The sequence below is a fragment of the Zootoca vivipara genome, chromosome 2 (assembly GCF_965207765.1).
Source record: "Zootoca vivipara chromosome 2, rZooViv2.hap1.1, whole genome shotgun sequence".
Classification (NCBI taxonomy): domain Eukaryota; kingdom Metazoa; phylum Chordata; class Lepidosauria; order Squamata; family Lacertidae; genus Zootoca; species Zootoca vivipara.
In genome coordinates, this window is record NC_142584.1 from 95031335 (window position 1) to 95044214 (window position 12880).

The 12880-nt window shown below is 44.1% G+C and overlaps 1 protein-coding gene across 9 annotated transcripts in view; it reads left to right on the forward strand.

Annotated features, from left to right (window-relative positions):
* Positions 1-12880, forward strand: part of FRMD4B (FERM domain containing 4B) — a 229029-nt gene that overhangs the window by 188808 nt on the left and 27341 nt on the right. For all 9 annotated transcript variants that reach the window (XM_035106673.3, XM_035106669.3, XM_035106671.3 and 6 more), the window contains one exon: positions 11302-11378. In XM_035106673.3, coding sequence (XP_034962564.3) covers positions 11302-11378 — 77 coding nt within the window. The remainder of the gene's footprint in view (positions 1-11301; positions 11379-12880) is intronic.

Below are 12880 nucleotides of genomic sequence, written 5' to 3' on the forward strand. Positions count from 1 at the left end.
AACATTATAGAATTGTGTTAAATAAAATAAAGTGTTGTATCTGTTGAAGCTCGATGATCACTGCAGACAGTGACAGCAGTCACGAAATTAAAGGAGGCCTGCTTCTTGAGAGAAAAGTGATGACAAACCTAGACAGCATCTTAAAAAGCAGAGACATCACCTTGCCAACAAAGGTCCGTATATGGTTTTCCCAGTAGTGATGAATGGAAATGAGAGCTGGACCATAAAGAAGGCTGATCACCGAAGAATTGATGCTTTTGAATTATGGTGCTGGAGGAGACTCATGAGAGTCCCATGGACCGCAAGAAAATCAGACCTATCCATTCTGAAGGAAATCAGCCCTGAGTGCTCACTGGAAGGACAGATCCTGAAGCTGAGGCTCCAATATTTTGGCCATCTCATGAGAAGAGAAGACTCCCTGGAAAAGACCCTGATGTTGGGAAAGATGGAGGGCACAAGGAGAAGGGGACAATAGAGGACGAGGTGGTTGGACAGTGTTCTCGAAGCTACGAACATGAGTGACCAAACTGCAGGAGGCAGTGGAAGACATGAGTGCCTGGTGTGCTCTGGTCCATGACGTCACGAAGAGTCGGACACGACTAAACGACTAAACAACAACATCTGTTGAAGTAGTTCCATCAGCACAAGGAGTGAGGGTTTGCCCAACCCTCTGGAACAGATTTCGGGGGTGCAAGGGAAGGAGAGGGAAGGGACGCCCTGTTGTGCAGGTGGAAGTTCGTGTACTAACGGGACAGCTTCATTGGATATAGCCCAGCGCCTGGAGCGGCCTCCTGCCAATGACCAAACTGGGATTTTAGGCTTAGAGTGTATTGAGCAGCATTTATGCTTGCTCTCCCTTTCTCTCTTTTCTGTGCCGATATGTGTGACTTATTCAGAAGCAGTAAATGTGCCTCTTACAGTAGCAGACTTGCATGATTAACACCAATACCACGAATGGTAAATGTCTCAACTAAAGCCATTGCTTGTGTACACAGCAAACGTGTGTGTTCAGCTGCGCACACCATGTTACGGCGCTTTAAGATAAAGTGCCTCCGTCACTTCGTCGGCTTTCGAGAATCGTTCTTCGGAACCCTATAAAGTAAATGGCAAAGTGGTGTTGTCCCTTATGCAACCTTGCGAGGCTGCTGGGTGGTAAATATTGCTGCGGTTTCTTCCTTCTCTCTCTGCCTAAGATTGAGCTGTGCTCATTGAGCCAATAGAGGTGTGGGGTGGGGGCGTTGATGAAAGAGAGGCAGTGAAGACCCCCCTGGTGAACAGACAGGGTAACTAGAAAGCAATTCTTCCTGTTGAGCACAAATCATTTTAATGGGAGACCACTGCTCCCTAAAGGGATCAAACTGAAGCCATTCCATGAATACTATTTGGTAATCTCACTTAACAGTGTAGCTGACCTGGAGGTAGGCGAGTTCTTCCAATGCTGTTACAGGAAGAGAATGTAAGAGGCTGCTGTATGTTGAGTCAGGCCAATGGTCCATCTAGCTCAGTATTGCATGCACTGACCAATAGAGGTTCCCCAGTTATTGAGACCTTGCAGATGCCAGGGATAGAGCCTGAGACCTTCTACATACAAAGTTAGGGCTCCCATACGTCCAGGTTTTCCTGGAAACGCCAAGGCAGATTTTCAGCAAATGGGCAAAATGTCCGGGGAAACCTGGACGTATGGCAAGGGGTGTTATGCTCAACAACTACAAAACAAAACAAAACTTTGTCCAGATTTTCACTTTTAGGAATAGGGCAACCCTGAATTATGGTGCTGGAGAAGACTCTTGAGAGTCCCATGGACTTCAAGAAGATCAAACCTATCCATTCTGAAGGAAATCAGCCCTGAGTGCTCACTGGAAGGACAGAGCCTGAAGCTGAGGCCATCTCATGAGAAGAGAAGACTCCCTGGAAAAGACCCTGATGCTTGGGAAAGATTGAGGGCACAAGGAGAAGGGGACGACAAGAGGACGAGATGGTTGGACTGTGGACAGTGTTCTCGAAGCCACCAACATGAGTTTGACCAAACTGCGGGAGGCAGTGGAAGACAGGAGTGCCTGGCGTGCTCTGGTCCATGGGGTCACGAAGAGTTGGACACGAATAAACGACTAAACAACAACAACATACGAAGAGGATGCTCTTAACCACTGAGCTTCAGCTTTTACCCCATACGGTGCAAGATACAGCAATGCTTTGACTAAACGGGAACAGCTCTTAACTTAAATTTCAGAAGCTCATTAGGACAAATTTGTGTGAGGGGGCAGAAATTCTTATGTGGACTAATTCTATTGATTTATCTACTTACTATATTTATGTCTGGCCTTTTTTTCCAAGGCAGTATGTTTGGTTCTTTAATAATAATAATAATAATAATAATAATAATAATAATAATAATAATTTATTATTATTATTATTATTATTATTTATATAGCCACTCTAGGCAGCTTCCAACAGAATATTAAAATACAGTAGTCTATTAAACTTTAAAAGCTTCCCTAAACAAGGCTGCCTTCAGATGTCTTTTCCCTCCCTCCCTCCCACTCACTCCATTTCATCTTCCCAATAAACCTGTGAGGTAGGTAGGTCAGGCTGAAAGATAGCGATGGGCCTAAGGTCACTCAGTGAGTTTCAGAGCTGAGCAGGGAGTTGAACCTTGGTCTCTCCCGGCCTAATTGAGTTCATTCCCCATCAGCTTTATTGGTTTCTTCTTCACTTGGGGAAGAATTAGCTCAGTGGGCTGTACAGTGGAGGTTCATAAGGTTCATAAGGAGGTCCATGAGGAGAAAGTGGGGAGAGAGTTGTGAAAGTCACCATGTTTATACCGGTACTAGCCTGGTCTCTTTACAGCTAGTGGGGCAACACTGAGCCAAGTTATAGCAAGGATTAGTAATACCTCTGTATTGCAAGGGCACATGGACTACCTTTTTTTTCCTTAAAAGAGATGGTAAATCAGGGTGGATAAAAATCAATGATTTTTTTAAAAAAATCAAAAAAATCGGATTTTTTTTATTTAAATCGGGGTTTTTTTATTTAAATCGATTTTTTTATTTAAATCGGCTTTTTTAAAATAAAATGCTTTTTGAGGAAAATATATTGCCATCCAAAGGTTGTTCCATCATGAAATAAAGATTAGTTTTTAAATTATGTAGAATAAGGTTGTATATGTTTAATTTTTGGGGGTAAATAAATTCCATTAATCCAGGCATCCCCAAACTGCGGCCCTCCAGATGTTTTGGCCTACAACTCCTATGACCCCTAGCTAACAGGATCACTGGTCAGGGAAGATGGGAATTGTAGTCCAAAACATCTGGAGGGCTGAAGTCTGGGGATGTCTGCATTAATCCATTCACAATGTCATGCTCTTCCAGAGGTTTTTGTAAGATTATTGGGCAGTTTCTCTGCCTACAAGATATTATCACAGATGCTTGGTTTACTTTTGTAGTTCTTAAAACTGAATTTGACTCAACAGAGATCACATGCCTCTTCTTCACAGCAAAAATGTTATAACATGAACAGAGTTGAGAAAAAGACCTTAATCCTATTGTTCTACAAACCTATGAATACAGAAACAATCCCTTCAGTGCTAAGTTTCAAGAAGTTCACTGAACAGAATAGAAACAATATTTTTCTGATTGTTTGGAATAGACAGTATTTAAGTTTTTCATGTGTAGGCTGGGCTGACAGTCTAAGTTTCTTAAAATATATATATATTGTTTTTGTTTAGCCAAATTAGTTAACAAACATGGATGTTTGTTTAAGCAAATAACATATGCTGCAATGTTATTGTTTCAGTTGAATAAATCTATTTAAATTGTTATTATTAAGGTAATGATTATTTTTCTCCTTCCTAAGTACAACAGTAAAGTTGTCCAAATATGATTAACCTATTAAACTGGGGGATAAAAAACTAATATGAAAAGTTGTTATTCTAAAAATCTTAATCTACTTGCATATTAAAGTTATACCAGCAAGAATTAGTCTTTATGTAGAAAACTATGATTTAAATCAAGCCTTACTGACTAGTGATTTAAATCAGTTTGATTTAAATCAAATCCACCCTGTGGTAAATGCAGGCCCGGCTCTAGGGGTAGTCTCGGTGGCATGGGGCAACAGGGCGCCGGGCGGGCGCTGTGGCGCGGAAGCCATGCTGCACACTGCGCCCGCCCACCAGGACGGGGGCGCCGGAGCGATCTCGGCGCCAGGGTGCCTGACCGGCTTGAGACGGCCCTGAGTAAATGCACCATTACAAACTTAGTTATTTATTTAAAGTACTTTTTTGTATTTTTATTTAGATTTTCCATCAACTTCTTCCTGGAGCCTGATTGGTCTTCTCCTGCAAGCCAATCAGTTGTTGCATTCTAGGATCCTACTTGCCTATTGTTCTAGGATCCAAGCTTAGTAGATAACACCCCTCCCCTCTAAGTTCCCGTTGCGCCTGGAAGGTTGCTTAGTACATAACACTAACCTACCTCACAGGGTTGTTGTGAAGCTAAAGGCCAGGGGAAGAGCCCTGTATACTGCCTTGGCTAGAGGGAAGCTGGAACATAAATACAACAAATAAAAAAGCAGCCTTTTCCAGCCACAAACCATGAGGGATCTCTAAGGTGCTTACTCATGTGCCACACCCGAGCTCTTCCTAGTCAAACAGGTTGTCTCTCTTGGTATGTTGCCGGTGCCCTTTCGGGCTTCCCACAGATACACAGAGAGCATCACATAAGATGTCACTGTGAATTAAAACATTCCAAAGGAAGTGATAAGAGAGTTGGGGGCGGGGGGGGGGGGAAGCATGGTAAGTTGGAGTCATTATTAGTCAGAGAGCGATAAGGCAGGGAGACGCTATGCTTTCCAAGAGATCTTGTTTCACACACAGCTCCTTTTTCGTTCTCCCGGTTTTTTATTTTATTTTATTATTATTAAATGAACATGATAGCTGAGTTGAAAGGAAGTGCGGCTGGAATGTGGCAAACTCTTCCTGTAAAACCTGTTGCCTTTCGATAGCGTGCGCAAGGGCAGGGGGGAGGCTGCTTTTCAGCAGACTTGACCAGAGAGCTGCAGCAGTGAAAGTCCTTCCTTCCCTCGCTCGCTCGCTCTCTCCCGTCCCAGCTGCGTCTTTCCTCCTGCGGGACACCCATCACCCGCTCTTCTCCTCCCTTGCCCCCTTGAGCGAGGAGGAGGAGGAGGAGGAGAGCGCGCGCTGTGGAATGGGGAGGCAGCCTCCCTGGAGATAAAAGCTGATGATGTCAGCAGTGTGTCAGCGGAGGGAGGCAGCCAGCCTGTGAGACAGGGAGTTACACCTAGCTAAGTGTCTGAAAGTCGGGCAGAGGAGTTGAGACAGGAAGTTGCCCTGCTCACTAGGTGAAAGGAATTTGAGAGGTCGGTTAGAGAGGGGAGGATTTTCCCAAGCATGTATTGTTTTTGAAAAGCCAAACGCCGCACCACAACGGCGCTTTTGAGGCATGTGGCTATGGAATAACCAAAATCCTTCAAGAAATCAGCTCCGACTAAGAGACCCAGGTAAGCACAGAGGCTGCCTTCCTTTTCTGCCGTGTGGGTGAAGTGTTAGTGTGTGTAAGGCTGTGTGGTTTTGCTTTTCCAAAAGATGGAGGGGGAAGGAGGAAACTGTCTGTATCAGGCTGTGACCCTAAGTGGTATCTAAGTGGGCATAGTTCAGTTAAATTAGCCAGGCTGGTGCCTCACAATGTGCATAAGATCAGAAAGTTAATGAGCTTACAGGTTCGACTAGCTGTTGAAACCATCTTACAGGTGGAAAGGTTTCAAATTCTCTTTTGATACTTCTTGCCTGGGTCAAATTTATGTTTTGTGATAGTGAACTTTCCAGGGCTTGCTTGCTTGCTTTATGGATGCACAATATTGTGAGGCTGTTTTATGTGCATTTTTTAATGGAATGAGAACTGGGTTGGTCAGCAACCAAGGCTGCTGAAACATTTCAGTGAGCCAGAAACAGGGTATTTTTTTAAAAGCACAATCACATCTCACGTGTAGCCTCCTTTTCAACTGAAAGTCTAGTAAAAACAATCATAAAGCACAGTTTGGGCAAAGGCACAGTTTGGATCCAGTAGGATTTCTGAAGATGAAAGGCTTGCAGAATGAGTGGTGCTTGGTTCTTCTATGAACACGTGTGAAGGATTCGGCCTTATTTATGGCATGAGATAAGTGCATTTAAAATAAATTTTTAAAATTGTAATCTTTGATGTTTTTGAAATGTACGGATGCAGAGTGCTGTGGACTACAGTATTGTTGTATACGTGAAGAATTAAATGTCTCAATGAGTAGGCATGGACTGCAGATTTATTTGGTGCATACATAAAGTGCGCTCTTCATAGAAATGAAGCCTGTGGATGTTTATACTAAAGGTCAGTTTTGCTGTGTTGGAAGGAATTTCTTTGCAAAAAAAAGTGTGCATAGGATTGTAGCCTAAGGACTTGGCATTCAGTGGGTCCTATGCACACTAACAATGCGATTTCTATGCATGTTTATTCAGATGTTGGACTTACTCCCAGATAAGTGTGTATAGATTGCAGATATTCTTGGCAGTAAAACATATTGAATACTGGCACTTACTCTCAAGCAAACAATAATAGGAGCAGAATGAAAAGTTGCAGTCGTACTGTCACAGAATTGTAGAGTTGGAGGGTACCCCAAAAATCATCTAGTCCAGGGGTGGCCAACTTCCAAGAGACAGCGATCTACTCACAGAGTTAAAAACTGGCAGTGATCTACCCCCCTTTTTGGGGTTCAGGTCAAAGTTGTTGAGCTTTTTTTTAAAAGAAGGAAAGCCCTGTTTTGGGGGGTTCACGTAAAAGTTGTTGAGCTTCTTTAGGGAAGAAAGCGACGTTGAGCTTTTTTTAAAGGAAGGAAAGCCCTGTTTTTTGTGGTTCAGGTAATTTTAGGGGTGCAGGACAAAGATGTTGAGCTTTTTTTAGGACAGCCAAATTTTTTTAGCTTCTTTGGCGGGAGCCACTGATCTACCGGTGATCTACCACAGACGTCCAGTGATCTACCAGTAGATCACGATCTACCTGTTGGACATGCCTGATCTAGTCCAATGCAGGAATCCTGTGTGCAGCCATCCCTGGGTGGGCTCATACAACTAACCTTCTGGTAAACAGCCAAGCACAGCCTTTGTGCCAGAGGTGCCCAAGCACAGACACTGCAGTGTATGTGTTGATGAACAACAGCATTCATAAAACAAAAGCAAATAATTGGGAGCAGAGGTTTGGTGGAACCTGGAAGCGTGCGGTTCCAGATGCATTGTCTTTCATTTCAGTTTGCCCAATGTGTAGAGATGTTCTTTTCTTAGTTTAATATCAACCCTTTAGCACCGTCTCAGCTGCTCCATCAGCATCAGCAAACAAAGGGCTTCATTGACCACACCTGTCCAAACTCATTGCCTCCAGATTGACCTTTGGTGGGCAGGACAGCTATGAAAACTTTTTAACTTTGTTTTACACTAGTGCTCCTTGAGGAGAATTTTAGGAAGCTGTGCCACTTCCTTCAGCAAGGCCGCCAAAGCAACTAAGAGGGCAGCTATAACCTGGTAGAGCATGAGACTCTTAATCTCAGGATTGTGGGCAAAAGATTCCTGCGTTACAGGGAGTTGGACGAGATGACTCATGTGGACCCTTCCAACTCTACAATTCTATGATTCCAAGAGAGAACTGGCTGATAAATTAGAAAAAGGTGTATTTGCGTTGGCCGGGTATGGCATTATTCATGGACCATTGACATTATTCAATATGGAATACTGGTTGGGCCCATAGCTCAGTGGCAGATCACAAACTTCTCATAGAAAAGGTTGCAGGTTCAGCCCCAGCAACTCCAGCTAAGGCTCTGAGAACTCTGTCAGAAATCATGGAGACCTGCCGCAAGTCGTTGTAGACCAAGGATGGGGAACCCATGGTCCTCCTGATGTTGCTGGAACTACAGCTCTCATCAGGTGGTCATGGGTGGTGGGAGTTGTAGTCCCACAATATCTGGAGAGCAACAGGTTCCCTACTCCTGGTGTAGATGATACTGAGTTAGATGGGCCAATGGTCTGACTCAGTATAATATAGCTTCCTGTGTCCTATGACCATTGCTGGAAAGGCCAAGGCTCAGTGGCAGAGCACCTCTGGAATCAGTGGTTCAATCTTGGGCATCTTGGTAGGGCTGAGACCATGCCCCCCCCCCGACTGAAATCCTGGGCAGCTTCTGGCTTGCAATGTAGACAGTGCTGAGTTAGTTGGACAATTGGCCGGACTTGCTATAAGGCAGCTTCCTGTGTTCCTAATAATTCGCTAATCTTTTGACTGTGGTAAGAGATGCATTTTTGGAAGATCATTGGGGGGGGGGACTCCTGCCCGCTTCCTTGCCATGCTCCAGCCTCTTCCTTGCCATGTCCTGTCCACATGTTCACTCCAGTTTCCTCTTTCTCCACCCTCTGCAAGCCCTACTCCTTCCCCTTTTGTTCCCTATTCTTCCATCCGTTTCTTCCTGTTCCCATGGAAAGCCGGCACATGGAGCTGCTTTCAAGAGCTGCGCAATACCTCTTGCGTTGTCTGAGGCTTCACGAAGAGGCCCCCAAGGCATCGCCACTGCTGCCAGCACCGGGTGCCAAGCTAATTCAAATCATAGCGTCAGCAGCACTGCTTTCAGGGCCTCTATTGGCAATATGAGTAAGGATAAAGTTCACATGCCCCTTTTGGGTGTGTGTGCGGGAGGGATGTTAAATTCTCCCCAAGGTTACTCTTCACTGTCCCTTTGCAGTGAAATCGCTACTAGTCACTATATCCCAGAGAATACTGTTTGTTTGTTTGTTTGTTTGTTTGTTCCAGGTTCCATAGTTGCCTTTGACTGGACTTTACTGTTCAGGGGTCCTTTACCTTGATACAGTTAGAAATCTCACTGATTAGCATCTGTTCGAAATTTGAGGGGAGGTGAGATTGCTTTGCTTTCTAGTATCAGCTCATTTGGTTAGAGCATGGTGCTGATAACACCAAGGTCACAAGTTCGATCCCACTATGGAACAGCTGCATACTCCTGCATTGCAGAGGGTTGGGCTAGATGATCCTAAGTGTACCTTCCAACTCTACAATTCTATGGTTTATCTCTTACACTATAATATGCATGCATCAAGCCTACTGGGCTAAACTGAAGCATGAGCAGAGGCTCTTCAAAGGAAGCTGCTTAAGAGACCTATGCAGCCTGATACAGTTCATGCTTGGACACAAACAAGCCTCTGGATTCCAGGTTGTTGTTGTTTGTTGTGTGTGTGAGTGGGTGGGTGGGTGGGTGAGGATGAGTGGGTAGACTGCTGTTGTCCTCATTTCCTACTTGTGGGCTTTCTAGAGATAGTGGATTGGCCACTGTGGGAGACAAGACGTTGGACTAGATAGGCTTTTGGTCTTACCCAGCAGGGCTCTCCGTGTGTTCTTAAGTTTAACTGAGTTCAGTGTGGCTTATTTAGCTGTGCCTGCATGTAGCCACAGCTGGCTTTGCAGCACAATCCGGCGCATGCTTGTTCAGAAGCAAGTCCCACTGTGCCCAGTAGGACTTACTCCCAAGCAAGTGTGCACAGGAAGGCAATAAAAGTCTTTACTGAGCACAAACCATAGAAATGTTATCTGCGTAGCCCATGGGCGCCTAATGTTTCCCATTGATAGCTCCCATTTCATAGAGTATGCAGCCCACATACTGTGTCATTGTGGTGTGCTTGGTGAATCTGCATGTTGCAACACTTAGTACTTTTGTCTACATGCTCCTCCACTTCTATGCATCTGGGAATGGTCCAAGTAAGGCATTAGGTGTCTCCAAACATGTTTAATTTTACCACACTACTTGAGTTAAACCATGGCTGGACAGATCATAATTTTGCTCTGTTATTTACAAACAGTGCAAGCGAAACTTAAGTGCCTTCCTTAATTTCTTCCCCCTTACCCCCATACCTCTTTTTTTATTTTTCGTGCCAACAAAGTTGTCTGTGAGAATTGCATACTGCAGATAGATTGCACTTTCATTTCCAACTGAGGCTCTGTTAGGGTGAGCTCACCAATCCCTCTTTAGCTCATCGATCTATAATGGATATATATATATATATATATATATATATATATATATATATATATATATATATATAAAACTAGACAGGTGCACAACACTCGCTGCCCCAAGGCAAACGAGACTATTGTATAATCTCTATGATTCCTTGTTTCCACTACACAGAGGGGGCGAAATGTTGCGCACAGAAAGAGAATTGTTCTGTACATGCATTGAATTTTTCTTTCTGAGCCTGCAGAAGACAGTTTTTGTGTGCATGTCCTATATCGTTTGGTGGTTTCTCTCCTTCCTCTGCTCCCCTCTGCCCCTCTTGTTTTCTGCGTCAGTGCAGCATCACTGATTGCTTAATGCATGTTCTTACAAGTACTGCTTGTGCACTGCCTGTGTAGAGCCTGTGGGCTTCCTATAGGCATTTGATTGGGCACTGGGAGAACAGGACACTGGACTGGGTAGCCCACTGGCCTGATCCAGCAAGGTTCATCTTACACCTTTTATGAACCCACCTCAAGGCAAACTCCTTGGATGTTGCTGGATAGTGGTGCACCGGCCACATCCCCAGTCTGTCTCTTTGGTCCAGCATGTTTTCCTTAAAAGGACTTCATCTGCACCTTGGGGGAGAGCAATCACATCACTCTATCTCTTGGATGCCGTCCATGAAATGAAGTTTTAAAAAATGAGCCTGTGCAGGACATGGAATCTTGTGGTTTCAGACCTCTGACACCAGGGGTTTTAAACTGATGGATTCACTCCCCACTCCTACTGACCTAATGTGCCTCTCCAAAGCATAGCAGGCCTCTTTGGACTTTGGTTTACCCATAGGGAGGTGATATGTGGTGGTCAGAGGGGGAGAAGGGGGAATTACTTTTTGTTGTTTATATTAAGTCTGCTTTGGCTCAAAATGAAGAATGCCTTTAGTTACCCTCCCCAAGACAGCAATGTTTGTTAAGACATAAATCCCGGAATTGGTTGTTGGTTGGAGGATGAACAGAGGATGGCAGAAGTAAGTAAGAGAAGCCACTACCTGAAGTTAAAACACACTTGCAAAATGCAGTTGGCTATGTACTGTTTATCATGACATGGTCCTTTTAATCTTACAAATGCATAGTGAATTGTTGTTTTGCACAATTAATCCTTTGCTGTAATTTGGGTTTCTTTGAAATTAAAGTTCTGTGGAATATAATTCTTAATAATGTGGCTGGCTCTTAAATAATTGTCTGTCTTGTTTTGTTTCTCTCACTCTTCCAGTTATTCCAATGGAAACAGCTGGAGAATCTCTATTTCCGTGAGAAGAAATTTGCTGTTGAGGTTCACGATCCCCGTAGGTAAGCGGTGTGTTTGTGTGCCATATCCAAAACATTCGTTTGTCGTGCAGCTGAACCCCTGGGACCTAAATCCATTGCACTGAACACCACAAGTTAATGTTTCACCGCATATATGGCTAAGCTTGAGTTGCTTGTGCCATCCACAGTATTTATCTCTTTGGCGGCACAAAGCGAACAAATCGCAACCCTTCTTTTCCCTTTTAACACAAGTGGGTTTCGGTCACCTCATGAAAAGTTGCTGCGTGCACCAGTTTTATAGGACAAATAAAACAAATTCTGGCACACGCTGTAAAAACCTGCTGGGAAATCGCTACAGGCCTGAATCCACTGGAAATGTCTGCTGCAAATCTTCTATGTAAATAAATGAGAGGTGTTTAGTATGTGGTTGCAGTTGTGCCTAAATAGCTTGGGCACCATATTTCTAAGACGCCACACTTGCTTGCTTGTATCTAAAATTAACCTAAGAGTACAGTACGAAATACATGCTTTAATTGTGACTGTTGTTGTTGCTTTTTTTAAAAAAAAATATCATTGTTTATTCCACAAAAATTCATATGCACTGCAGAAGTTAAAATATTCCAAGTCTACAGAGTCACACCATAAAAACCACAGGGAGCAGGAGGTGAATGTGTCAGGGAAGCTTAAGAGTGCACTCCTATGCATGGCTAAACCAAAGTAAGTTGCTTTGAGTTTAGCAAGCTCAAAGGGAAGGATGTGTAGAACCCTCGTGTGTCAATGCAACAGCAATGTAGGATAAAACATTACATCAGATATACCTCATCAGATCTTATTATGTCCACAGGAGGATGCATTTATTTAGTAAGGTCTTTCTAGAGCAGGGATAGGGAACCTGTGGCCCTCCCAGGTGTTTTTGGATGACACTTCTTGTCATCCTTGACCACTGGCCATGCTAGCTGGAGCTGATGGGAGCCAGCATCCCACAGCTGACCCGGTGTGCTTTATGGAGACCTGGTGGAAGTGGTGGGTGGACCAGATCAGTCTCAGCTGGGCTTGCTTGGGTACTTGGAGCAAGCACTAGTTTGCAGGGAGGGGTGGAGGAGAAGGGAGAGTTGCAGTCATTCATAAAAATTCTGCCTTTCTGCAGAGGCAGGACAGTCATGTTGTTGGCGCACTGCCTATGTAGACTGATGACAAAGATCTGGTTAAAAAAACATCTGTGCATGCTCTGAAGGAGGAGGAGGAGGAAGAGAGGGGTCAGACTGCTTCATGTACATCTCTCTCGGGAGTGGTTTTGCATTTGTGACTCAGTTCTCTGACAAAGAGGAAAGTAAAAAAGCCTGGGTGTAACAGAAACCTCTTTCTTACTGAGGTGGCAAATCTGAGTCTGGAGCATACTACTTCAGATTGCAGATCATAATGTGTGTGTGTGTGTGTGTGTGTGTGTGTGTGTGTGTGTGTGTCATGATCAAATACTTCTCCATGCATAAACTCCAGGTGGTGGTGCTAGCTATAGGCTTCCCCCTCCTTAGTGTTACCCTTGT